Genomic DNA, 27,206 nt, shown 5'->3' on the forward strand with positions numbered 1-27,206 from the left:
GATAAATAATATCCGAAATTTTCCTCGGATACTTTTTTTTTCTTCTCCCAGGGTTATTAAAGTCATTTTGCCTTAATTTCATTAATTCCCTTTCTTTTTATCTGCATAATCCATTCACGAGGATAATGACCCGTTTTTTTTATTTTATTTTCACGAGCGATACCCACCGGAATCATTTAATTACGGTATTATTATTATTATTTATTAAAAGCGTGTTTTATACATAAAAAAATTAATAATAAATAAAAATAAATCTCTTAGTTCAGCTCCCCCAAATGTATTTATTTATCATTTATTCACTTTTGAAATGTAACTTCATGGTGACGAAAAATATTATATTGTGATATATATATATATATATAGGTATAGCCCCTTTGAGTTTCATTCAATTTAAATGAATATACTTTCAACAAATAATAAAAATAGCTCATGCATAGTTTTTTAAGTCTCTATTATCATATTATTTATGAAATATAAAAAGATATCCACATAATATTTTTTATTAATATTATTATTATAACTGTGACAAAAAAAAAAACTAATTTGTTTGGATTAAAAAGAAAAAGAATAATTATTACGAAAAAAGAAAGTTATTGGTATATAATTATATTAGGCTGTGTATATAATTTTGTGTCTAATATATTTATTACATATTAAATTCATTAATTGATTAAGTATATAAGTGAGTTATATGCCTAATAAAGCTATAAAATCTCAATTTTTTAAATTTAGGCATAAAATTAAAGGTTCAAGTACTTAATAAATACAAAATACAAAATTTAAATACTTATATACCCTTCAATATTTATATTTTTAATAAATTTTAAAAATATATTTTCAAAAAAGAAAAACAAATAAGATGTAATGAAAATGTTCACGAGCCGACATGTCCAAATAATAGCAGATACTTTTTTCCCCAGCCACTGTTAAATTACCAAAAAGGACACGAAAATCAAGTGAGCTAAAAAAGAAAAAAAAAGAAAAAAAAAAAAGCAGGAGCAGTTATAATTCTCATTGGCTTTGGCTTTTGGTTCGTTTTGGTCTTCATTATCTTGAACTCTGTGCTAAGTTACCAGAGGCACCACCCCTAATGACGTGACGCTAATCTCGGCCATTTCCATGTGCTTCACTCTCTCTCTCAGTCGCTTCATGTACCCCCGATTTCCTCTCTTTCTCTCTCTCTGAATTCAGTTGCAGAATATCAAGGGAAATCCGAGATCTCCACCTTCTATTCCGCGGGAACCTCTCTGTATGGTTCAATCTTCATCAATGAAGGCTGCCAGCAAAGCCGCTAACCATCTCCTCGCCTTTGATCACAAGAGGTAATGCCTTCCTTCATTTTTGTAGAATCTTGCATTGGTTTTGGTACCTCCACGTGTTCCGAAACCATGGGAATCAATGTCTCGAGCTATCTGTTTTTCTCGTTTGTAGGGTTTTTTTCGTACATCGTCTCTATCTGATCTAGCGGATTTCAGTTTACGTGACAGCATTACGGGCGTTTATTTTGTTAGCTTGCACCGTCGGATTTCCCGATCGTATCGGGTTAGCTGGCTTTGTGGTTTGGTTTGATGAACATTAGTTTTGGTTGGTTGTGAAATTTGGTGTGTTTTTTCGTGTTCTTGGAGTCGTGGAGAAATACATGCCTTTTGTTTTTATGATTTATTGTGCTTCGGACGGTGGGTTGCTTTGGAAATTAATGTGCGTATCGGGATTCAATCTAGATAGGCTTGTAATTGAAAAGTGAAAGGGTGTTTTGTTATTGTCGAACGCTATGGAAGGTGGAATTCGGCATTCAGAAATCATAATATGTTATTGTCTAGTCTAAATTTCCAGTCGTTGGAGGATGACGGCAGGTAACTTAAGCTGGGTTAGCCTTAGAAGTTCAACTTTGCGGTATCTGCTTCTATTTTATGCTAGGCTCGGTTTAGAATTGTTTCCATTTGTATATACATTAAGAAAGGGCTTATTTGGTCTTTCTTTTATCCAACCCTATCTATTGATGGTTTTCGTGCATTGAAAGATTGGTTGATATTGGTACAGGGATGCATACGGGTTCGCTGTGAGACCTCAGCATGTACAAAGATACCGAGAGTATGCCAATATATACAAGGTTTTCTTCCACTTATAACTGTTCTTCCTGAAACGTACACATTGGGGACTTTAGGTTTTTATTGTTTACATTTTAAATTTTCCACAAAAAAAAAAAAAAAAATGCATATAGTACCTTGTTCATTTAATGTACTTGTAAACTTAGGAGGAAGAGGAGGAGAGATCAGAACGATGGAACTCCTTCCTGGATCGTCAAGCAGAGTCTGCTCAGTCACTTGTTAATGAGTTATCAGTGGAAGACGATAGAAAGGCATCACATGTAGAAGCTGTCAAGGAAGAGATAGATTCTACTATAGAGGAGGACACTGAAAGAGAAGATTCAAACAGTCAGAATTCAGCTTTGGACAGTAATAATGTCCTTCATAATGCTAATGGCTTGAAAAATGAAGATGTGTCATCAGAAAAGGATACAAAAACTCACAAGATTCAAATATGGACTGAAATTAGACCATCACTTCGAGCAATTGAAGATATGATGAGTGTTCGTGTAAAGAAAAAGAAGGATTTATCAAATCATAATCACGACACTGGAACCAGAAAGTTGCTTTCTGCTATAGAAGAGGCTAAATCGCCTCGTGGAGCGTCTGAGGAGGACTCTGAGGATGAGTTCTATGATGTGGAGAAGTCGGATCCAGCACAAGAGGCTCCTTCAAGTGACAATGCCAATGGCCTTGTTGTGGGTATTCCAGCTTTTTTGTTGCCTGTCGAATCTTCATTTCCATGGAGAGAGGAGCTGGAGGTCCTTGTGAGAGGTGGGGTGCCAATGGCTCTTCGGGGTGAGGTAGGAATTATCTCTGTCTTAGTTTCTTTCGGCTATCAACCAGTGCTTCAGTCTTCTAAAATTTTCAATTGCTTCTTCTATGTGCTATGTCAGCTTTGGCAGGCTTTTGTAGGGGTTAGAGCAAGGAGGGTTGAAAAGTATTACACAGATCTCCTAGCCTCAGATACAAATTCCGAGAACAACGCGGAAAATCATAGTCTTCAATCAGACAGCAGCAGCAAAGGGTCTTCTACTGACTCTGTGTGTACAACTGAGAAATGGAAAGGGCAAATTGAAAAGGTCTTTGCATTGTCCTCAGTGCCTCTTTTATGCATCCCTACACTTGGCTTTCTTGAAACCCCCTTTATATCCATATTTTGAATGCAGGATTTGCCTCGCACTTTTCCTGGCCATCCTGCTTTGGATGTGGATGGTAGAAATGCATTAAGGCGTTTGCTGACTGCATATGCTAGACATAATCCCTCTGTTGGATATTGTCAGGTAATATTTTAAGACATCCCTCATAACGGCTGTGAAACTCATGAACTTTTTAGACCTTGAGTAATACTCAAATCTTTTTTTTTTTGTTTTTTTTTTTGTTTGTTCAGATTGATATCCTGTAGCTGCACTGTTTGTGCTGAAAAATTAACAAACTAACATGATATTAATAGTTGTAAAGAGGGAAGGTTCCAAATATAATGGCCTTCATTGAGTCAATCTTTGGCTATTCCAATTCACAGTAGACTTGTACGAACTGATACTATATTCATTTATAAGAAACGAACAGGAAAAGCAATTTGAGAGACCACAGTAGCTCAATTTTTTTTGGGAATTTTTGCCAATAGATGATGTTTCATTCCACGTTCTTTCTCTCTGGCCTACATCTTGATGGTTCAAACTTCTATCCGTCTTCAGGCTATGAATTTCTTTGCTGGCTTATTGTTGCTTCTCATGCCTGAAGAAAATGCTTTTTGGTAAGTTTTGGTACTTATTTGTTATGGTTTCCTTGGCGGACATGATCTACTACTTCAACTTCTTTCTGTTCTCTCTTTATTATCTTGTGGCATGGGGTGTGGGTGAGTAGGTCTACACTTATATTGGAGTGCCTTTTGCTGATGGAATGTGGGTAAAATTATGGCAGCATATTTAGCAATTTCTTTCTTTTCTTTAGTAATATTTTTTTAGGGGAATACATAAACTGTGCTGCACATGGAGGCTTTTGGAGATTATAATATCATCCCTCTAAATGCCAATCTAACTGGTTATCCACATTTTAATCTTTTAGGGCCTTAATGGGAATTATTGATGACTACTTTGATGGGTATTACTCCGAGGAAATGATTGAATCTCAAGTATGTAATCTTTTTGCTTAAGTTATTGGCTATGCTTATATCTGTTTGCCCCCTCATATTTATCCTACAAATTTTACAATTTGTAGCCGGTTGAATACTAACAATAATTTTGATGATTTTTCCTTTATTAGGTAGATCAATTTGTATTTGAGGAGTTGGTGCGTGAGAGATTTCCTAAAATGGGTTTGTACATCCACGTTATTTTTTTTTTTTATTGATTTTGAATGCAGGAAAGTGATTTGTGTCAAGAATTTTTCTCGTGCTTTGTTTTATTGTTTTTTCCCTTTTCTGCCACAGTCAATCATCTAGATTACCTGGGAGTGCAGGTGGCATGGGTTACTGGGCCGTGGTTCCTATCCATATTTATGAACATGCTGCCATGGGAAAGTGGTCAGGTTTTATACTGTATCTTTTTATTTTGTATTTTCTGACGAATTGTTCACTATATCTAACATCCCGGTGGTGCAATATCTAGCTGACTCCTGCTCACAATCTTATTATTTAATTATGTGGGTATTTGATGAAGTCGCCTGTCAACTGTCTCCTCTTTCTGTTGATTTCAGTTCTTCGAGTTTGGGATGTTCTTCTTTTTGAAGGAAACCGTGTGATGCTTTTCAGAACAGCACTGGCACTGATGGAGCTATATGGTACTGGATGAAAGCAATTCTTTTATATTCATCCTTTGTTTATTTGTTCATACAACAGTATGCACTCTACCATAGATTGTTATGCTTCGTGAAATTTCATTTGGTTCTCAGTTACTTGTAGGCCCTGCGTTGGTTACTACAAAGGATGCTGGAGATGCTGTGACTTTGCTGCAGTCACTTGCTGGCTCAACATTTGACAGCAGCCAACTTGTATTGACTGCCTGTATGGGTTTCCAAAATGTTAATGAAACTAGATTAAGAGAGCTGAGAACTAAACATAGACCAGCTGTAGTCACTGCTATTGAGGAAAGATCTAAGGGGCTTCGAGCATGGAAGGATTCTCAGGGTTTAGCTTCTAAGCTTTATAGTTTTAAGCATGATTCAAAATCTTCGATGGTAGAAACAATGAACAGTTCACAAGTAAATGGTGGTTTGTCAGGCCCCGAGTCTGGTTCCACCAATGCGGAAGAAATTCTTATTACATTGCCTGGGGAAGATGAGATTGATTCTGCTCCCGATCTTCAAGATCAGGTCGTTTATATGTTACCCTTTTTTCTCAGCCTTCTCTACGGGTTTAAAGGAATTAATGTTTCATGACATTGCTTTTCAGTTGGTAATCCTAGTGGATGTTTCTGTGTTAAAAGAGTACTTACACCCACATTTCTAGTGGGATATTGATATCAGGTTTAGAAACTAGAATATGCACATTTTGTTTATGGACTTAAAGAAATAAATCAATCAATTTTTAAACTAGCTTATTATGTTACTGTAGAACTGTTCTTTTTCTGTCATAGAGATATTCAAAGTATTGGCTTTAACTCGTCAGCTGAAAAGGGAATCATGACCCAGAAGGCATACATGCTAAATAGCAACTGAGATTCTTCAATGGTTCTGGATTTTTTTGTAGGATTGATTGCGCATGTTAATTTCATATATATAGATTGAATCAGGAATTTGAAAAGATTTCCATGATTTTATTTCTACGTATGAACTTTGACTGATATTTGAGTTTCAAGAGGTAGTTGATAAAAGAACCTTTATTGCTAGCTTTGGTTTGAACTTTTACCTACAACATGCAGGTAGTGTGGTTAAAGGTTGAATTGTGTAAACTGTTGGAGGAGAAGCGATCTTCTATTTTAAGGTACATACTCTTTATTTAATTTAGTTTTTTGTGGCTTGTGTATGCTCACACATCTTTCCTCATGACTCAATTACAATTTTTAATGCTGCTGTGATGATTTATGGTGGCAATGATGCAAAACATTATTGAAAATTTTAGCTCTGTGATGGACGCTTATGAAATCTAAGTCATACGTAGTTATTCTAAACCACCATCATTCAACAAACAACTTCACTGGCTGTAGCATGAACTTCTTTTCAGGTCAATTTAATTAGAACAAAAAAGAGCCTTTTAAATGTAAAATAAAAAGACCATTAAGTATGCATTGCACGTGAATTACACAAGCAAGAAATGTGTAGAGATACAATCATTGAGAGAATGTGTCTATGTTAATAGAATATGGAATGACGAAGAAAGTGCATGTAGAAAGAGATTAATGAGAGGGTGTATGTACGGAAAGAAATTGTTGGAAGAAAGTGTTTATTTTCATGTTGGCATGCCTAGGAGTGAAGCTGAGTGAGTGAAATGCCCTCATCAAGGTGTGCGGCTCACAACCTTTTAAACATTCTCTATTCTCGTTTTCCTTTCTAAAAATGGTAAAAATTAGTTTGGATGTTAGTGAAATTAAGAACTTCAAAGCTAACGAGCGAAAACAAGTAAAAGTAATTGATGAAATGCATTCAGAGTGAAATTAAGAAAAGAAAGTATGCACTGAAAGANAATATTATGAGGCGTAAAGTGTATTAGTGTCCTCTATCTTTTAATTTTCCAAAGAGGTACAAAATTGGCCCCGTTCATAGGGAATGCAAGAAGCATTTCCAATTTGCACCGGGAATTTTAAATAGGGACTTACTAAGGGGCTGTATGTTTTTACACCAAAAAGGAGCATGGAAAATAGTTAACTCTAAACCTTCCCTGAAGGGCCTATCTTTGCCTTGGAAAATTCTTGCATTTCTTTTATCCCAAGTCTTCCGTAAAACCGCTCTGATAATGCTAGGCCAAAGAAGCTCCTTTCTAGATTTGAAAGGATGATCCATCAGTAATATTCTAATCCACCCAAGTGTTGAGGCAGCAACAAGAAGGGAAAAGGTTGATCCATGGGCCCCTCTTTTGTAGTTGATCTATAGAGTTGAGGTAAGAGTAGCTTAATTACCATTGGAGGACTTCGATTCTTTTAGGACAAGGGAACTTCCACATTTTCTTGCAAAGATCCATTTCTTGCGAGGAGCAGACAGAAGAGAGGTGCGAGATCAATGATTTTGTTGAGAAGAATCCACTACTCTCAAGCTTCCATCTGAGAAAAGGAGGCCCACTCAACAATTTCATCATCTTTGAGATTCATCCTATAGTTCAAAGTCTAAGAGCTATTTCCGCGGGTCCACACATTAGAAATGGATTCATGTTTAGATTCAGCAATAGAAAAATAGTTAGGAAAGCTCTTTCTGAGAGAATCAATCCTGATCCATTGGTCAAACCAAAAGGAGGTGGATTTTCCGTCGAAACAATGCACTCATTGTTGCTATAAAAAGGGTCCTTCTGTTTCAGAATGTGGCTCCATGGGTTTTTGGAGGAGACATGATGATTAGTGGATGGCTTTTTATCATTATGATGAGATCCTAATTAAGCCTTGATGATTTTCCTCCATAGAGCCCCTTTTTCCTGTATAAAGCGCCATATTCATTTAGCCAGGAGAGCTTTATTACAGAGCCTAATGTCAACAATGCCAAGCCCCCCATCTTCCAGTGGACGCTTAGGCCTAGACATGGTGGGAAAAAGTAGAGGGAGTGATGTTTGTGTCATGGTAGCAAGTTTCGGCGAGAAGGGTTGGTGTGGTGGAGGGGAAGAGGCGAGAGAGGGGAGAGATAAAACATGTTCATTCGTAGGAACAAAAAGTTAATGGCAACGTATGTGATCAGATTAATTGATAATGTATTTAAGTCAAAAGAAATCGTTAAAGTACTTGTCAATTTTCTTTTTTAAAAAAAACTTTTAACTGCTTTTTGTTTCTTTCAAAATGTCTTCCTTATTTTTCAGCAAAACATAATTATTCTTTTAGAAATTGATTTTAAGCATTTTAAATTACTTCTTAAGGTGACAAGCATTACCGAATATATTTTAAGTAATTCAAAGTGGATTTGCATGCGAAGAATCTTTGATATCCTTCCATTAAGCACTATCATCAGTGAAAAATAAGAGTGAGTTGAACAAGGAATGATAAAAAAAAGTTTAAAAATGATAAAAAAGATCCTGAAAGTAAATAGAATGAGATCTAGTTTTGTGTGGTGCAGTCGTGTTCAAAATACTGTTTCACAGGCTCTCTAGATTACAGTTATATCGACTACCCTTACATTCATTCTATTATATTCCTTATTTCTACAATTATACATGACCTTTCTGTACTTTTATCAGAGCGGAGGAGCTGGAGACTGCTTTAATGGAGATGGTTAAGCAGGATAATCGTCGGCAGTTGAGTGCTAGGGTATATTAAAAATAACTTAAGACTTGAGTTCTTTTCTTGCTTCCTCCGTGTTAAGCATCTCGTGCTGTTGATTGAAAATTTCTGTATATCTTCAACCTTTATTGGCGTGAACTTTCCTTCTTGGAAATAGCTAGTAACTTCCATTCATTTATGGATTACTCGCTATAGTACTAAGATGAGGGAGGGCGTTAACCATTTTGCCGGCTTAGAAATTTTCAATTCTTGCCACTTTTTTATTTGTTATTTTAATAAATAAATGTAAGTGAGTAGCCTGCAAGTGACATGTAGGAATTCTATAAATAAATGCACCTGAAATAGTCTATAAATAAATCTGACCCGTAAAGTTCTACGCATGGCTTCTGAACTAGAGATTTAGAGCTAGTTGATGCAATTGTTGCTAAAACTGCTTGTTACTTTTATTATCTAAAACGTTAGCGATTATGCTGGTTTTTTCTTGCATTATTTATTTTAAGTTATCTAAAATGGAAACAATCAATTTTTTGCTGTTCTATATTTTCTCTGTTGTTTTAAGTGGTCATTGTTAATATGTAACGGCGAATAGTTTTCTAACATATAATGACTTAAATTCATTATGTTTTTAAACTGACAAAAAGAATATAAACGTAAGCAAAAGTACAAAAAGTATATATTTCCCAGTATTATCGTAGTGTTTACTTGTTTGAGTAACTGCATTGATGCGCAGGTTGAGCAATTGGAACAAGAGGTTGCTGAGCTTCGACAGGGACTTGCCGATAAACAGGAACAGGAAACGGCAATGCTACAGGTTTCTGTCATTATTATCCTTCTCTATGTACTTTTGATTATCTTTCTTCATTCATGAGGATTCATGCTTTGTTTTAGGTCTTGATGCGGGTTGAACAAGAGCAAAAACTCACTGAAGATGCTCGAAGATTTGCTGAGCAAGATTCTGCAGCACAAAAATATGCAGCTCAGATGTTTCAGGTTACCTCTTGTTAATCGCTTTATATGATGCATCTTTCTAAATTCTCTATTAGAGGTAAGAAAAGAATAAGAAAAGATGGATCGTAATATTTGTAATAGAAATTTTTGTCCCTGGGGTGATTTATATGAAATCTTTTCCTTCCAATACCACCTTCAACTTATTTGTTTAACTACAACTGATTCCTTTCACTTTGTTGTCGGAAAACTCACATGATTTAATACCCTTGCACTTAAATGCCTTGATGCCACTAGAAAAGAAGATATTAAATGGAAACAATGTGAGAGAGATCTGTAGGAAAAAGCTCATGCACCATTCAAAATCCAGTTCATAAAGGAGATGCTTTCAATGATATGATTGAGAATCATTGTCATCTATTCCTCCGTTTCAACCTCTGAGTAAAGTTTGCATCAAAATGGGCATATGCCTTTAGAAAAGACAGCCAAAGATTCCTTATCTAGATCATCGATATTCTTAGAATTAATTTGATCCCTTTACCCTATTGTCATAATACACTGTTGGCATATTGCGATTTGATCCCTGGAAGCCTCTTGAGTAAGTCATTGGAAAATTTAAAGGTTATCAGCCTAATCTTTGATCCACGGGGAACCTTCTAATTGATTTCGTCAGAAAGTGAAAAAAAAAAAATTTATGGTTAAACTTCAATTACGCCTTTATATGGTCCCTTTGGCTAGACAGGAATTCATCTATCTTTACTGACACTAATCATAGTTTTGGCTAGCCCTGACTTGGAGTAAATTGGTCCCTCCTTTTTGTAACTATGGTTAATAGGTTCGTAGTTGCCCAATGTACCTAATGTTACTTTTGACGTTACACCTTCCTAGGGAAAAAAAAATTCTGATCGATTTTTCGTTTCGGTAAGAAATCTCTGATGGGATACATTTCCAGTTTGAGGCCGTAAACTGTACAAGATCATAAAAATAGGCTAAAGAAGGAGGGCATCTTTTTTTGTTACCCGTTGGTGTGTGGGGATATCTCATCTCCCCCTCCTTTTTTCTTCTCCCTTTTTACAATGAAACTCNAAAAAAAAAAAAAAAAAAAAAAAAAAGAAGCTAAAGAAGTATTCTTATTTGAGAAAACTCCTTTGCTTCTTTCTTTCAAGTCAGCCAAAGGATTGCCCTTGACAGGTTAATCTATAGCAATTTAGCTTTGTCTTCAAGCCACCATCCAGTTAAGACTTCTGCCATCCAGATTTCCACTCGCTTTGGTTTGCCTCCCTGAAGACCAAACAGCTCCATTTAAAATGTACACAAGAACTTCTATCAGTCCATGGGGTCTGAAGGCAACAGATCCAGAATTATTCACCATAGGAAGTTCCAGGTAAGTTGAAGGCCAGCTTCCTGCAACACAATTTAATGAATGTCACATGGTTGACTTCCACTTCTTGGATGTTATGAAAGCAAGGACAGTGGCGATTTATTTCTTAGACCCTAATTGAGTTCAAAAGTAATTTTTAAGTTTTAACCACTTGAGAAGGTTATTTTCCTCACAAGAACAAAATAAAATGAACAATCTTAGAAGGATTTAACTCCATTTAGGAGCTATGAACTGTAGGTTTGAATATTGAGAAGGTTAACCAATTTGCTCATATGACCTACAAGCCTTGACAAAAAAAAGGCACAAACCTCCTTTACATCCGTCAATGAAAGTTTGTTTCTTATTGAGAAGAAAAAGAAGCATAACCCCTTAGGTTATAGTATTATCTTTTGTCATCTTGTAATTGTATTTTGATAACGTTTACTACAAAGTTGTATTTGTTTTAACTTTAAAAATGAGCATTAGGTTTAGGTCCCCAACTCTGGTTATTAGTAATTGGATCATTTGCTTCTGTGCTGATCTTATGCTAGAACGACTGTATTTGTGTAGGAAAAGTATGAACAGGCTACTACCGCGCTTGCTGAAATGGAGAAGAGAGCAGTTATGGCAGAATCAATGCTGGAGGCAACCTTGCAGTACCAGTCTGGCCAACTCAAAGCACAGCCTTCTCCCCGCTCTGTACATTCTCCTAGGTGTGTAATTAACTTTTTTTAAAATCCCATCTCTTTCAGGCGCCCTGGTTCCATCTTTAGTTACTGAAGAAAACCTTTAGTTTGTTATGTTTTGTTCTTTAATTGCTAATTCATGTTTGCAATTCCATTTTTATGATCCATTTTTATGATGTTGGGTTTCATCCCTCTTTTTGTGGAAGTTGTAGTTCTTGTTCTTTTAAGTTTTCGTAGAATTTATCGATTCTTGTTTTTTTTTTTTTTTTTCTCCCATAGAATGTTCGAGTGTACTTCAAAATTATTATTAAATTGAAATCCCTCATCTTGACTTCCCATAAATTGGTGGCAATAATTTTGGGTTAATAGTATGATCAAAGGAAATGCATGGCAGAAGAACAAGGGTTCATTTATAAAACCCGCACTAACATTTGTGGGACAAGCTTATGATTTTATTTATTTTTTATGCTCATGTTTCTTCTGTAAATAAAATCTACATTAAGTTGAAATGAGGGTTTTTTTTTTTTTTTTCTTCAGATCCTTGCCATCGGACTCTTCATTAAGGAGCAGTCAAGAGTCTGCACAGGACTTCCCTGCAAGAAAGATAGGTTTGCTTGGTCGACCATTTGGGTTTGGCTGGCGTGATAAAAACAAGGTTACTGCCTAATTTCCCTTTACTTTTACATAGAGGTCTATTCTTTCTGCTCATTCTAATATTTTCTTCTCGAAGTATCTGATTTCCTTTTAATGCAAAGTTATGGACTTATAAAAACTTACAATTTGGTGACTATTTTTTCTTTAATAATATTCCCGTATATTACAAAATCTCTTAATTAACCCCAACCATAAATTTGTATCATAAATAAGTAAGAAAATTTTGTATTAAATCTTCATCTGAATATGAAAAATATGCTTATCAATTTTCCTATAGCTTTTAAAACTAAGAAACGTGAAACGCAGGGAACTGCCAGCATATACAAGAAAGGATTCTATTGTTGGTAATTAGAAAAATATTTCTCTTTGGATAAGAGTAAAGCGTTTTGGTCAAGGTTGATCATAAGACTAGGATTACAAAATAATTTTATGTGCTAGGAGCTCTACATGAAGATGCGGACTATATTCTACTAAGATGGAAACGTCCTACCAAACGTTTTGTAATCCTAGTCTTAACTCCTAGCTTCAGTGCATTTTAGTCTTCTTAAGATTTCCATCTTTTTAAACTTATCCATTAAGTTATTAAGGTGAAGAAGAAGCTAATAAGGGACTAGAGGGTCAGAGATCGAGGCAGACATTCGGCTAGGAGTTAAGACATAATATTTCAAACGTCCTACCAAACACTCTTTACTCCTTCAAGGATCCTCCTATTTCTTTGGAATATGCAAGAAAACAACTTGCCAAAGAAGCATCCTCTATCATGAAATATTGGATGAAGGATTGCTTCCAAGAACTGCAACAATAGCAAGAGACAATCCAAAAACCTTATTTAAGGAGAGAGTGTGGAGCCAAGTTACCTATTTCAAGCCCTTTCCCTAATAATTCTAGACACAACCTTCAATTATTGAGATGAAAGCCTCCACTCTGTCTTACACATCCGTTCATGGTAAGTATTATACCTTCATAAAAAAGAGTATCTAGCACCCGTTCAGGGATGAATTAATATTTAGAAAAGAAAAACTATGGTCCTTGCCTGGCTTTTTTCTTCTTCCTACGCTTGTCTCTGTTTCACTTAAAGACTGAGGCTTTACGAGCCTGCTGCGGGAACTTCAGCATAGGAACTGTTGTTTTCTTCCCGGCTACGTTAAAAAAAGAAACCTGACGAGACTGGCTTTCTTTTTGGAAAGAGACCATCAGTCGATAACCTTAATCCTTTTATGAGAAATGGACGCACTACTGGTTTCCTTGTTATGTGGATCAGCAGCCAATTGAGTCAAAGGGTAATTATAGCATTTTGGTCTTGTAAATTTTTCTCGCCGTTGATTAGACCCTGCCAGTCTGCTTTCTCTCTTCTTTTTGGTAGCATTCTGGTAATGAATTTGTCATGTGTATTAGGCATCAAGTTCTTCAATGAGTTGTCTGGTGTAGCTTTTTTTTATTTTTTTATTTTTTTATGCCGAGTTCATATTCAAAATAGGTCATGGGGTGCACAACTGAGACCCCACCCATAATAATATCTCTTGTAGTCTGATACTTGAAATTTTCTCTATATTTAAATTATTAAATTTCTGCATAGGTTGTTTGGAGTTTGGGACCCGCTCTTTAAACACAAGCTGTCTCATTGCCGGACTATCAATTTGATTCTTTCAATTATCATTCTTTTTCAATGCACAGTCCTTTAACACTGATTTTAACTAACTGTAAACGTAACGTAGTAGTATGCATGTTCTTATGTATCAACTTAATGCGATGAAAACTATTTCTTCCTTAGTGTCTTCGAACCCAATGTTCTAACGTCGTGCCTGCTCCGTACCCCACAGGGAAAACCATCCAATGTTGAGGACCCAAATCCAAATGATGGAAGCAAGACTACCGAAGAGGAAACTTCAATCCAGAAAAAAACTACTGAAGAAGAGTCACCAAATTCAGGCGTTGATCAGAAACACATCAACGGCCTCCATGACGAGTAAAACTCCATCTCAAAAATGGTACTCGTATCTATACAATACAAATTGCAGTACACCATCATTTTGGAGTTGTTGCATTTTCTGTATCTATATACCACTCCCAACAATAGTTTCTAAGATATGTGTATCTTTTCTCTATCAGCATAGAAATATATAATATATATAGATCCCAGGTAGAACCAATTTTTTGGTTGATTCTTTGTTTGTTTGGTTAAATTACAGGATAATAATTGTAAAATCTTTGTATTTAAAAAAAATCTTGTCATGCCATCATCCTTTCTAAGTACGGTTCCCATTAGACCCTCATAAAGACTTGAAAAAAATTCCTAATCCTCACAGATTGCATTTCAAAATAACAGGTCAGAGAAGTTGGGAACATAGATTGTCCACAAAACCGGTAGGCTCTTACCCCTGTTTCTGTATCTTTATAATGCTGTTGTTATTCAACTTTCCATAAATGCTTGCTCTGTTGTTCATGTACTTTTTGACTTTACATATTTAATTCTCCCTCTCATAATTCAAAGGCCTGAGGCTGACCATGAAATTAGGTGGAGTCCCAATTGGCTGCCACGTGTCAGCTTACTGTAATTGGTTGGTGACCAAGAACATGTTAAAGGACACTGTTTGTTGCCATTTGCAGCTTCTGGGCAATAAATATAATAGCCTGTACTAAGGTCCAACCTTGAGTAAGGCCATTTTTTAGTAGAACAGTAAATGGCTTGGAAATGTACTTAAAATGTATTTTATCCGTTTTAAGATATGCATTCAAAATGTAAAAAAGATTAATCGCTCTATTAAATGTATATTCTAAACTTTGGTTTAGTTTACAATCATTTTGATCCATGTACTTTTAAAAAATGGTCATTTGGTAGTACCACACTTCACACACTAAATCTTTTTGTCGTAAGTACATAAAAATTTTGTGGTCGTGAATTTATTTTGGAGAGTTAGATCCATAATAATCAATAATCAAATTATGAAATTGTGTGTTTTTTTTTTAATATATTTCTTTTCAAAGACATGTATTGAAGTCATTTTTTAAAATAATGATTATTATCGGTCAGACTTTCAAATTTTCGTAAGCTTCTATGTCTGTAAGCTCGACTTATACTTAAATATTTAATAAATTTGAGAGCAATCACATGAAATTGAGAATAATTGTACAAATAATTCCCTTCTCAATGTATTAAACTTATAACAATTTAGTCGCAATAAATCTCATTAAAATTAAAAGTTTATTTTTATTACATGACTTAATCTTATCCAAATCAATTTTACCCGTCTATATGGATAAGAAAATTATTAAAAACTTAATAATACAACTAAAACATTAGGATATTTCTTAAAAATAAAATATTGTACAGATATCTAACAATTTTGATATAATAGAAGTTAATATTGTAATTTCAGCGATAATTACGATGGGTTGGTAGGTTAATTATGAAGTTATGTGAATGAAGGAATATTTAGTGGTTAGCAAAAAGATAAAGTTAGGCTTTATTGAGATTCAAAAATATTTGCAAAAAAATAGTTTTTTTTATTTAAAAAAAAAAAACTAATATTATGCATGATCAACTCTTTTTTAATATTCATAATTACGTATGATAATTGAATTAAAAAATGTAAATGTGAGAATAAAAATAGTATACTATAAGTCATTTTTAAATTTAAAATAAATAAAATTACAATGTATAATATTATTATATTAAAAATATTTCAAACGTTTTTTTTTTCCAAACGAACATGCTTCTAACTTTTTGCTGGTGTTACCATGTTTTTTTCTCATTTTCGCTCTCGCTCCCACTCTCTCTCACGAGTTTTCCCTTTCACTCTCTCACGATCTCGTTCAATTTCTCTCTCTTCTCTACACTTGATTTATTCAACATCCAAAAAAATACTACACCTTGTAAATACTTATACGTTGCTAAAAGAAAAAGAAACGATTCTATTCGTCACTCGACAAAAAGACAAGATAGAAAGCTAGTGGAAGAAGTAGAGAGGAAAAGAGAACACGAGTTAAAGAGTCTAGTTAATTATCATTTTGATTCAATTTTTTAAGTAGGTCCTACTTTACTCTAAACTTTATATTTGGTATCTATCCTCTTAAAAGAAAAAATAAATAAAAAATAAATATAGGAATGATTTATTAGATCAAAATTAGAAATTTAAAAATATATTAAAAGGGAGAATTTTTTTATTTTTCAAATTAAAAATAAAATAAAATACACACAAATGAAAAAGTTCTGGATTGAATTTATAATTAATTAAGAATATTATTTGAAAATTTATTTACCATATTTTGGTAAGCTATTTCAATTTAAAAGGTAAAATATTTAAAAACTTTGTTTTGACATTCCTTTGTTAAAAATTTCCCATTTCAGAACTTTTTGGTTTAATATTTTGTATTATTTTTTCTTTACATTTATTGAGAAACAACNAAAAAAAAAAAAAAAAAAAAAAACTGACGTATTATTATCATTTTAAAATTATTTTGTATTTCCATTTATTTAATTATAGATCCATAAATTTGTTAAATTATCATTCTAGTCCTTATATTTTAAAAAGAGGCTTTTAAATTAAAAATTATTTTACTTTTTTTAGAGTTAAGAGGGAAAAAAATTTGAAACCATTAAATTATGTATATTTTATGTCTAAAAATTATTTTAAAACATGATATATAAAATATCAAATTTACCTTTTAATAAATTCGCAAAATTTAAAAATTAAAAATTTGAAAATTTGAAAAATGTATCCGACCTAGAAAATAAAATTTTGGAAACTTGTAAGAAATTTTAAGATTTTCTAACTCATCCTCAAGGTTTGTTTATTTGCGACTAGCACCCACTTTTTGTGCATTGAATAGAAATTTTAAAAATATGGGGATATTTCATAAATTTAGTAAAATAAAAGGATGTATCTGCAAAAAAGGGCCTGGTAAGAAAAGATATAAGCGTGTTTGGGCGTCAATTTTAACCTTCCCTCTCTCAGTTCTCTCTGTGGACTTCGGTGATACTCTGTGAGGTACGGGAGAGAGAGAGAGTACGCCATGGGATGGTTTCTCTGTACTGGAGGTTCAAATAAGAGGGGAAAACAGCAGCAACAGCAGCAGCAGCAGCAGCAGCAGGTTCAGAAGAAGGACGATGATCCGATCCCATCGACTTCAGGTAAATTTATGAACAATGTTCAACAATTTATCGCTCTCATTTGCGTTCAATTGGAGATTCTACTCGAGTTTTTATGCAAATGTGCACTGCGGAGTTTAGTTTACTCAACTTTGGATAGGAAATCCATCGTTAATGGCAATGGTCTTGCCATGTCTGGGGATTTGCAAGGATTTGAATGGGAGGTGTTTTAATTTTCCCTTTTGAGTTTTTTTTTTTNAGTGATTTTCGTGTTTTCTCAAACTCTTTTGTTGTTTTTGAATTGATGGCTGGAATTAACAAGGATATTAGTAAGGAGTTGTTCTTGGAGTCTATTTATTTCTTTCCTTTCTTTTAATTTCTTTTTTTATGTATAGGATTGTTGCAGGCTCTTTGAAATGGTTTGAAATTTTGGTATCTCATAGTGAATCGTTGATGCAGTTTCTTTTTTAGTGAATTATGAAATATCTCAGTTAGATGCTTCATAAACCCAATTTTAAGAATTCCCATTTCGAATTGTTTTGCTTTGGTGTACATGATGATGCTTGGATTATTTACTCTGTTATAAACTTAATTTGATTCCATGTACTTTCCGCGGTTCTCTCTCTTTTCATCATATTCTTCTTCTTCTCTTAGGTGACTATACTACTTCTTTGTGTTGTTGCATCAAAATTTTCATTTTGGGTTATCGGATTGTTAGGTGGCATCTTTTTCTTTTGGGGGAAAAAACGTGTTGTTTGTATGCATTTCTGGTCTGCTTTGCAATGCAGCTACTGCTGTTGATGGATGTTGTTTAATCATTCTATGTTATCTATTATTTCATTTTCAATGATGCTTATGTGTTTTAATTATCAAAATTGCCTTTTACTCCTTTGCAAAACTTGTTATTGAATGTTGTTCTGTAAACCCATTTTTATATGCAGAAAAGTTAATGGTAAAGCCGATATTTAATGGGAAGAACGAGGCTCTAAAAGATGAAGGTTCTGATCAGATTGCAGCACAAACAATTACATTCTCATTCCGAGAGTTGGCAGCTGCAACAAAGTATTTTAGAGCCGACTGTCTTTTAGGTGAAGGAGGTTTCGGTCAAGTATATAAAGGACGATTGGAGAGCATAAATCAGGTAGATTTTAGTTTTTTTTTTTTTTTTTCTTCATCATTGGAGTAATCATGACAATGATCGAGTTCGCTACTACCTTAAACTCTAAGTCAAGTTTGTTTTCATAAGGTTAAATTTCTATTGCTCTATTTCTTTATCCATGAAGTTTTGTAACATTGGATGTCTCTGCTGTCTGTGCTGCAAGGTTGAACAATCCTAAATGTTCTAACATAGTTATCTTATTCTATTGGATACATTTTGGTGGAAACCCTTTTTACCAATATTGTTGATCTCAATCCTATCAACGATGTCATTCTCTTTAAGAAAAGATGAAATTTTAGCATTGGCTAGTAATCTGCATAACTGCGAACGAAGATAGCTAAGTTGGCATATTAACATTAATTTTGCACCCCTGCCGGTGCTGTTGATCTTATTGCAGCTCATATTGAATATCAAATCATTCTATAACAATGCTTTATTGGTGGCACATCTGAATTAAAACAGTTCATCCATTCTTTAGTCTGAGAAATAATTGAAACTGTCTGCAGAAATGGAGCTCTGAGCAAAAAGAATTGTTATTGTGATTTCCTAGTTGCTAAAATCATCATTCAACCTGAATTTTTTTCTCAAGATAAATATATTGAGCTGCACCTGTCGAAAGAAATGGACTTATTTGCAAAAATGTTGTATTGACTGTAGCTGTCTAATTATCTGGGAAGGAACTTAAAGCTGTAAAATTGAGTACACGCTCTCTCTCACGCACGTAAGACAGACATAAAATCTAAAGAAAAGAGGAAATGGACTAAATATCCAATTTACTGCATTTTTTTGAAGGCCTTTATTTGAAACGCTGCAGGGAGGTTCTGATCCTTGTGATTTTGTTGAATACAGGTAGTTGCCATCAAGCAACTTGATCGAAATGGGCTACAAGGGAACAGGGAATTTCTCGTTGAAGTACTAATGTTAAGCCTACTCCATCATCCAAATCTTGTTAATTTAATTGGCTATTGTGCGGATGGCGATCAAAGACTCTTGGTTTATGAATACATGCCATTGGGATCGTTGGAAGACCATCTACATGGTTTGCATCTACCACAGTGTCTATTACCTTCATTTTTCAATCATCTTTCCCTTCTGCATTCTTCTTTAATCTTGTTTCTTTTGAGTTAATGACACCATCATAAAATACTTGTGCCAGATCTCCCACCCGAGAAGAAACGACTTGATTGGAATATAAGAATGAAAATAGCTGCTGGTGCTGCAAAGGGCTTAGAGTACTTGCATGACAAAGCTAACCCCCCAGTTATATATCGTGATCTGAAATGCTCTAACATCCTGCTTGGTGAAAATTACCATCCTAAGCTATCCGATTTTGGCTTGGCAAAATTAGGCCCCGTGGGGGATAACACTCATGTGTCCACAAGAGTGATGGGAACGTATGGATACTGTGCTCCTGAATATGCAATGACAGGCCAGCTCACTTTAAAATCAGATGTTTATAGCTTTGGAGTTGTTCTGCTTGAAATTATTACTGGCAGAAAAGCTATTGACAATTCAAGAGCCGCAGGGGAACATAATTTGGTGGCATGGGTACTAATCATCTCTTCCTTTTCCTCTTTAGTTATACAGTTCATGCCTTCCGCTCTTACTTCTTTACATTAATATGCTGTTCTAAAGATCATCTTCGTGTGAAGATAATTGTGGGATCTGTAAGCTCACTTGTTTCACACACGATCCAATTACAACTTACGCATGCACACAGCACTAGGGGTGCAAGTGAAAACCGAAAGAACCGCTCAAACCCACTGAAACCGCTATTGGTTTGGGTTGAAGACAGTCTGGTTTGGCGGGTTCGGTTTCCAAATGAAGAAAACTGAAAATTCACGGTTGTTTTGGGTTCTTTTGATGATAGACTAAATATACTCGTGCCTACATATGATATTTATATCGTAAAAACAAGAAGTTTATTAAGAAGCTGAACCATGATTGTGACTGCTGTCATTTGCTTGGTTGTTTTTAGCTGTGACCTTCCTTATTTACTATTCTTGAAATTTTGAATTTTGTGGACCCGATATTATCTTTTTTCGTATCTATTCTAAAGACTATGATTTTTCTAAAGATTCCTTGGAATATTAGTTCGGATACCTGAGCTGAATCCAAGTAAATGAATATTAGTTCGGATACCTGAGCTGAATCCAAGTAAATGTATATTGTGCTGCATTTTCAAATACAATTTCTGTCAAATGATATGATTTGCGACATTATATATAGTTGTTTATATGTCCCGGAGTAAATAAGGGGAGGATCATCTGTTTGTTGTCCAAAAAATCTTACTTTTCTTCATCTCAGGCACAACCCTTATTTAAAGACAGAAGGAAGTTTCCACAGATGGCCGATCCATTGCTCCAAGGACAATACCCAGTCAGAGGCTTATATCAAGCTCTTGCAGTAGCTGCAATGTGTGTTCAGGAACAGCCTCATATGCGTCCCCTCATCGCCGATGTCGTCACAGCCCTCACATATCTTGCCTCCCAAAAATGCGATCCTGAAACGCAGCCAGTTCAAAGCGCCCGCAGTAGCTCGTCCACACCTAGATCTTCTAGAAGAGAACTGTGAAGTTTAAAAAAGAAGCTACCATGAAACCAAATTCTAACAATCAGACAAGTATATGAAACAAGAATCCTGGCATGTCTCGTGGTGCAGTTGCATTCCAGATAGCTCCTCTACTCTCCCCCAGGTTTTGTTCTTAGAAAAAAAATTTCAATTCTTTTGTTATAATTCTTCTGATTATTCCTCACCTGTTCCAAGCCATTTCCTTCCAGCACAAGATTCTTTATGTATGTACAATTGAGCTTGGTGCTTTTGTAGCTATATAGAAATAGGTCTTCCTGTGGATTTGCTGTTGATTCAAGTTGTGAATGTATACACTTTGAATTGCAAAAGCTTTCAAGCATTCTTACACCACCACCACCACCTCCGCCGCCGCCGCCGGCCGCCTATGCCTTCTGCATTTTCATTCTTTTTAGTTCTCAGCAATGAATTTGGGCAGCAATTACTCTACAAATATGCAGGCTTTAAATGTGAAGTGTTTCTGATATGGAGGGGCAGAGCCAAGAACAAATATGGAACACAATTGCTCCCTTGTTTTGTATTCTTTTCAAATTTTATATCAACTTTTTACTTATGGGTGTGATTCTGGAACTAAAAATCAAGTTTTAAATTTTGGAACGGGTTTCTTATTTAAGGAGTTATGCTTGGATTGACTCCAATTACGTCTGCAAGCCAACATTTGCAAGTGAAAAACGATCGAAGAAATGGACCTCTTGAAAGTTGATGGTGAAATACCTTGGTTATTACACACTCGTTAAATCATTACAAATTTCAAACTACAAAAACTCGTCATAGTAGTACAACCAATAGTCATTAACGATTTTGCTTTATTTTTATTTTTTTGAAGAGTTTATATTTGTTCACCTTTTTTTAAAAAAAAAAAAAATCAAATTCTAAAATTAAAAATAAAATTTTATAATTTATTTTGTTTACTTTAAAAAAAATGTGGCTTCATTTAAAATATGAGTGGAAAGTAAATAAACAGAATTATAAAAAATTAAAATTAAAAATTAAATTAAATACAGCATAGGACCGCGAAGCATTTCCAGTTACCACATTAGGAACCAAACGAAAAATTACTATATATTTGGTTTCTCCTTTCTCGCTCTGCTCCGCCTGTCGCCGACCTAAAACCTCGAACCATCATGAGCCGAATGACTTCGAATTTGCTTGATGAAGCTATAGGTCTCGATGATTCTACGAGTCTCTCCCCTCTGGTCGGCCGTCTGTTGCTTGTTGAGGATTGTGTTGAAACCAGCGGCGCTTTTGTTCTTCATCACCTCCTCAAGCGCGCCTTTTCTTCTCCTCACTCTTCCAATGCCGTCATCTTCATTGCATTCTCTCAGTCCTTTGTTCACTATGACCGCGTGCTCAGGAAACTGGTGCGATCTCGCTATTTATGCATGTGTGTGGATGTTTATAGCTTAGATTTTTTTGCTATTTGTTGGTTTGAGTTTGGCGACGGACTTTTTTCGATTTTGGTATGAGTTCCTATTGCTCACTTGAACTTGGTTGTTGATGAGAGGAACTGTGGTGGAAATTTATTACAAGATTATATAGCAGGACCAACGGAGAATTCTGAACTCCTCAAGGCTGCTATCAACATAATAAGTTTTAAGAATTACATATTTACGAGTTGCATAAAGAATTCGTTATTGGACGATTGACTGATATTCTTTTTAGTGGAATATAGTTTATGAAATTATTAAGCCTGATAACGATTTGATTATTGGCCTTTAGAAAATTAAGCTTATAATCACTAATCTTTCAATGGTAAAGAAATAAGCTCTTTTTTCAAGAACCAAATCGTTATTAAATGATGATTGATAAGCTTATAAAGAAACATTTGACTTATCTAGCTTTTAGTGATAAAAATTGACAATAATATCTTGATGTTGGATCTCTCTTCTCATTCATCTGTTATCTGTCGTGCTGAAATTCTGTTATTTAATTACTTTAATTTAGTGTTCAGAATGAGAGTATTCATCTGTAGACTATATTTTAATCAGGGGTGTAACTTAGCTGCTCAAAGGGACAGCCATAGGTTCTTTTTCTTAGACATGCTTACGGTGGGCTGTTCAGGTGAGAAAACCAGGTATAATATCATCATTTAAGCTTTTATCTTATTCCCCCTCCATTTTTTTTCGAACTTCTCATTCTTTTCTGCATCTGTTGCAGTAGCTTTATTTTCTACTTGTATAAATGATGATTTACTTACACTTAGAAGGGATTGGTTGCATATCCAGCTATTGATGAAGTAGGTTGCCCCCCACCCTTTCTACACTTGCAGCGAAGAATTTATTTTTCATAATTCATTGACCCTCCATTACTTCCTCATTACTGAGCTTGGATATCTGGATAACCATGAAATAAAGATAACTATTGGGTTTTTTTTTTCTTCTCAGTTTTGCTATAAAATAGAAAAATGTTTCCTCATCTTTTTAAATTTATCGTGTTTTTCATCTTTTCATTCTATTATTATTATTATTATTATTATTATTATTTTGGAGAAGAAACAAGAATTTTATTGATGAATGAAATGAACAAAAGAGGAAACAAAAACTTCCAAATATTCATAGTGGATAACAAAATATTCTTCTCGTAGCTAAAAGATTAGTGAGCCTAGTCCTTGAAGGATTTTGCACATTTACACTGACCGAAAGCATTAAAGAGAACCCAAGTCATTGAAAACGTGGCTGTTCCTCTCTTTCTAATGGGTCGATAAAAAGGTGTTGATAAGCTAGTTCCAAATGGTCCTCTTTTGAACCATGAAGTGTTGGCCCATGAGCATGTAGGAGAGGAATTCGCGAATGATGATAGGCCATGTAGCGTGCCTACCAAGGGCTTCTGAAACCAAGGACCAGAAGTGCCCAGCAAAGGAACAAGTGATAAAGAGGTGGCCTTGCAACTCTGTGTCCTTCCAGCAGAAAACACAGACTGATGAGGATAAGTTTTGATGCAGTAACTTCTTTTGTTGTTATTGGTGTTGATACTCTTGTGGGCTGAGTTTCCGAAAGAAAATCTTCGCTCTCCTACGGTATTTTCCATCACAAAGGCAATTGTAGAGGGGGTCTATGTCATGTTTTTGTTGTTTTGGCCATGTTGATTATAGGACTCCACCGAGAAAATGGTTGATGTTTCCATCAGCCAAACCCATCTATCCATAGCATTTGAAAGAATTACCGTTTCAAGCGATGCAGCAAGTAACATGGATAGCTGGAGATGAAAGAATTACCATTACTAATCTCATCTGATTCCATCTTTCTGAGATGAAAGCATATGGCTTATATGTTAAGTCTGTAAAGATTGAGGAACGATTGAGCCAATGAGCCATCACCAGTCCGTTGCTCATTCTAAAAGGATCTCTCTCTCCCATCACCAATTTTTGCTTTCCAAGGTCCTTAATACTGATGGATAGCTGGAGATATATGGCCAAGTGACTTTGGAAGAGAATTTCCTGGAAGGAGGATGCCGTTGATGGCAAGGGTCAGGTTAGTTATACTTAGACATAATAACCTGCCTCCAAAGGGTTTGTCTTTCATTAGTGAATCTCCAAATTCATTTGGCAAGTAGAGCTTCATTTTTTTCCTTTTACACTGCCAATGCCCAAGCCTCCAAGGTAAAGGGGCTTCTTGGTAATATCCCAACTAACATTGTGCATGCCTTTCTCCATCTTGGATTCTTGGGCCATTCCCAAAAGAAATTTGTGATGATCTTTTCATCTCGCCTGCCATTAAACAGAGACCAGTAATAAATGAGGAGATTGGAGAGTGTAGCATTTATAAGCATTTGATGGCCACCGTCATATATATATGTAGCATTTGTAATCCCTATTGTTGGGACATCATTCTGCATCATTTCATTCGATCAATGAAATCGTTTCCTGTCAAAGCAGAACCAAAAAAAAAAAAAAAAAGAACATTGGAGTATTTCCAATTATAGAGCTTTTTTGTCATGCGTTCCTTTTTGGTCCGAAAGGTGCTTGTTTTTTGGCTTTTCATTATGTATTTCATGGCACCAAATCTTTGATATGGCACAAGTTTTTTCTGCTACCAGATAGAAGTGGAAAGGAAACTGGTGAAGGTGTTCTTGTTGGACTGTACTGTAAAATTCAGAGAGCTGTTAGTGCCTTAATTCAAGAGAACAAAAGGCATGTCACCATTGTGATTGATGATATACCTCTTCTGGAGGTTGCTGCCAATGGTTCTTCAAATCATGTCTTAGACTTCCTTCATTATTGCCACACTTTAACATCAGAAATTGTAAGACCCTTTAAGCTTACTGAATTCTTCTCTTCTTCACATGTCCTTGTTATATTTAACCTCCAGTATTCATACTTTGCTCTTGCCACAGGGTTGTTCCATTATTGCACTTAGTCACGAAGATGTTTACCTGGACATCGAAAGGCCACTGATTCTACAGATGGAATACCTTGCTGACGTTTTGATAAAAGTAGGCCCACTAGCCACTGGTATAGCAAAGGACGTTCATGGGCAGGTGCCATTTCTTGCTTTTATAACTTTCATGTTAATCAGCTTGTTTTCTACGCCTAGTTATGTTTGAACTATTTCTCCTACATCTTCCTTGGTCAAGAATTGTGCAACAACTCTTCCCGATCTTAGGGCCTGTTTGGAGTGACTTTCTTAGTGCTAAAGTCACTCCAAACCATCATTCTAAACTGTTTTTAAGTATTAAAAAGTTGTTCCAAAGAGGCCCTTAGTTACCTATCATTTCCCCCAGATTTCTGGCACTATATGTGAGGGGTTGTTGATGACATGAACTCTTTCCCTGTAACAGTGCCTGTTTATACCAGGCTGTTTTAGGTGTAACCTCAGGTAGCATATGCTGTTGAGACTAAAGATACTATATATAATGCTAATAAATTTTTAAATATCAATTACATCATCAAGCTGCTTAGCATACTTTTTCCCGCTTTGTTGTTTGACCCGATTTTATTCACATTTGTTGCTGCCACTCATTGTTAGGGCGATCATGATCATAATCAGGTTTCGTTTTCCTCTCTGCAGCTGACAGTTTTGAACAAACCAGTCGGAGGCCTGCAAGAAAACTTAAGAAACAGAGTGCATAATTTTCAATTTTACATCAAGGAAAATGGTACTGAATTTTTTTATTCTGGAAGCAGAGCTTGAGGAAAGTCTTGGGCAAGAAAAGTAGACAGATTTGATAATTATACCTTTTTGTGTAGTACCATTTTGGCTCTTAACCCGGTGAAGTTGCCCGACTTCGAGCATCTGTTGATACTGTTCGTGATGCAACTAGAAAGGCGCTCTATTGAGATCATCATGGACAGTATAGATTCCTTGCTCTACAGTCGATTTGTTCTGTGTGAAACCTACCTCTTTATTTGACATTATAACAAAGGGAAAAATTACTTACTATTTGCTATTTTCGTTTCCAAAGTCAGTATTGATAAATATGAACATTCAGTTATTGCAAATTGTCCAATAGCCGCTGATTTTTAGTTTTATCCTAACAGATAGTTTAAGAGTTTATAAGTTAAAATTTGGTTGTCTTTGGTATGCATTTTCAATTTGGTCCTAAATTTTTAGAATTTGATTTAAACCTTTAACATATGTCTTAATTGAACTGTGTTCAGGTTGGCTCGAGATCTAATCTTTAGTAGAAACTTCGATGCATTGCAAAAATTAATTTATTTATTCTAGTTTTCGCTTAGGACAGGAACGACCTTATATCAATCACAGACTTAATTTGTAGAACGATCGAGGGGATGCATCACCATCTATTTTTTTTTTCTTGCTCTAACAACAATTCAATGTGTTTTTCATCATGAATTCTATTGTTTTAACCAATATGAGATTTAATTTTCAGAAAGTGCAAATGGAAATCAAAGTGATAATGTTAAGAGTGCAAACAAAATTCTACATTAGTTGGGGAAAGAACTAAGAAGGTGATTGCCTTTTAGGGCCCGCTACTTGATGGGCTTTCATTGGGTCGGCCCAATTGAAGCTAAAGACCACCAATAAGTGTTTTAGGGCCCGCTAGTTGATGGGCCTTCGTTGGGTCGGCCCAATTGAAAGCTAAAGGCCACCAATAAGTGGAGGACAGGACTGTCATTTAAAGGGCCCGCTACTTGATGGGCTTTCGTTGGGTCGGCCCAATTGAAGCGAAAGACCACCAATAAGTGTTTTAGGGCCCGCTAGTTGATGGGCCTTCGTTGGGTCGGCCCAATTGAAAGCTAAAGGCCACCAATAAGTGGAGGACAGGACTGTCATTTAAAGGGCCCGCTACTTGATGGGCTTTCGTTGGGTCGGCCCAATTGAAGC

At 35.3% G+C, this 27,206-nt stretch overlaps 3 protein-coding genes across 5 annotated transcripts; all 3 read left to right on the top strand.

Annotated features, from left to right (window-relative positions):
- Positions 1-1,035: 1,035 nt before the first annotated feature.
- Positions 1,036-14,290, top strand: LOC111782292 (rab GTPase-activating protein 1). Of its 2 annotated transcripts, XM_023663157.1 has the most exons (19): positions 1,036-1,322; positions 2,041-2,110; positions 2,255-2,890; positions 2,984-3,169; positions 3,257-3,370; positions 3,785-3,843; positions 4,155-4,221; positions 4,353-4,404; positions 4,519-4,611; positions 4,785-4,868; positions 4,990-5,214; positions 5,308-5,399; positions 5,948-6,009; positions 8,398-8,467; positions 9,171-9,251; positions 9,329-9,430; positions 11,316-11,458; positions 11,969-12,086; positions 13,906-14,290. In XM_023663157.1, exons 1-19 carry the CDS (start codon positions 1,252-1,254, stop codon positions 14,053-14,055), a joined length of 2,475 nt encoding a protein of 824 aa, XP_023518925.1. In that variant the 5' UTR covers positions 1,036-1,251; the 3' UTR covers positions 14,056-14,290. The 2 variants fall into 2 exon arrangements, with proteins under 2 accessions (XP_023518925.1, XP_023518916.1); XM_023663148.1 differs by having other exon boundaries at positions 4,990-5,399.
- Positions 14,291-17,019: 2,729 nt separating this feature from the next.
- Positions 17,020-21,255, top strand: LOC111782315 (probable serine/threonine-protein kinase PBL7). The gene is made up of 5 exons (XM_023663180.1): positions 17,020-17,216; positions 18,116-18,315; positions 19,183-19,372; positions 19,490-19,881; positions 20,641-21,255. Exons 1-5 carry the CDS (start codon positions 17,099-17,101, stop codon positions 20,905-20,907), a joined length of 1,167 nt encoding a protein of 388 aa, XP_023518948.1. The 5' UTR covers positions 17,020-17,098; the 3' UTR covers positions 20,908-21,255.
- Positions 21,256-21,967: 712 nt separating this feature from the next.
- On the top strand, positions 21,968-26,377 carry LOC111795265 (elongator complex protein 6). Of its 2 annotated transcripts, XM_023677586.1 has the most exons (6): positions 21,968-22,283; positions 22,911-22,983; positions 24,958-25,163; positions 25,255-25,398; positions 25,929-26,016; positions 26,108-26,377. In XM_023677586.1, exons 1-6 carry the CDS (start codon positions 22,047-22,049, stop codon positions 26,131-26,133), a joined length of 774 nt encoding a protein of 257 aa, XP_023533354.1. In that variant the 5' UTR covers positions 21,968-22,046; the 3' UTR covers positions 26,134-26,377. The 2 variants fall into 2 exon arrangements, with proteins under 2 accessions (XP_023533354.1, XP_023533346.1); XM_023677578.1 differs by having other exon boundaries at positions 25,929-26,377.
- The last annotated feature ends 829 nt before the right edge of the window (positions 26,378-27,206 follow it).

The sequence above is a fragment of the Cucurbita pepo genome, chromosome LG01 (genome assembly GCF_002806865.2).
Source record: "Cucurbita pepo subsp. pepo cultivar mu-cu-16 chromosome LG01, ASM280686v2, whole genome shotgun sequence".
In the NCBI taxonomy this organism is placed as follows: Eukaryota; Viridiplantae; Streptophyta; class Magnoliopsida; order Cucurbitales; family Cucurbitaceae; genus Cucurbita; species Cucurbita pepo.

What these genes read in the sequence shown, in the direction of transcription:
- LOC111782292 (XM_023663148.1), top strand. Translation starts at nt 1,252, where the DNA reads ATGGTTCAATCTTCATCAATGAAGGCTGCCAGCAAAGCCGCTAACCAT. An exon ending in CAATGGCTCTTCGGGGTGAG is followed by an intron (nt 2,891 to 2,983) that starts GTAGGAATTATC and finishes GTGCTATGTCAG; the next exon opens with CTTTGGCAGGCTTTTGTAGG. An exon ending in AAGCGATCTTCTATTTTAAG is followed by an intron (nt 6,010 to 8,397) that starts GTACATACTCTT and finishes TACTTTTATCAG; the next exon opens with AGCGGAGGAGCTGGAGACTG.
- LOC111795265 (XM_023677578.1), top strand. Translation starts at nt 22,047, where the DNA reads ATGAGCCGAATGACTTCGAATTTGCTTGATGAAGCTATAGGTCTCGAT. An exon ending in ACCGCGTGCTCAGGAAACTG is followed by an intron (nt 22,284 to 22,910) that starts GTGCGATCTCGC and finishes TATTTTAATCAG; the next exon opens with GGGTGTAACTTAGCTGCTCA. An exon ending in ACACTTTAACATCAGAAATT is followed by an intron (nt 25,164 to 25,254) that starts GTAAGACCCTTT and finishes CTCTTGCCACAG; the next exon opens with GGTTGTTCCATTATTGCACT.
- LOC111782315 (XM_023663180.1), top strand. Translation starts at nt 17,099, where the DNA reads ATGGGATGGTTTCTCTGTACTGGAGGTTCAAATAAGAGGGGAAAACAG. An exon ending in GATTGGAGAGCATAAATCAG is followed by an intron (nt 18,316 to 19,182) that starts GTAGATTTTAGT and finishes TGTTGAATACAG; the next exon opens with GTAGTTGCCATCAAGCAACT. An exon ending in AACATAATTTGGTGGCATGG is followed by an intron (nt 19,882 to 20,640) that starts GTACTAATCATC and finishes TCTTCATCTCAG; the next exon opens with GCACAACCCTTATTTAAAGA.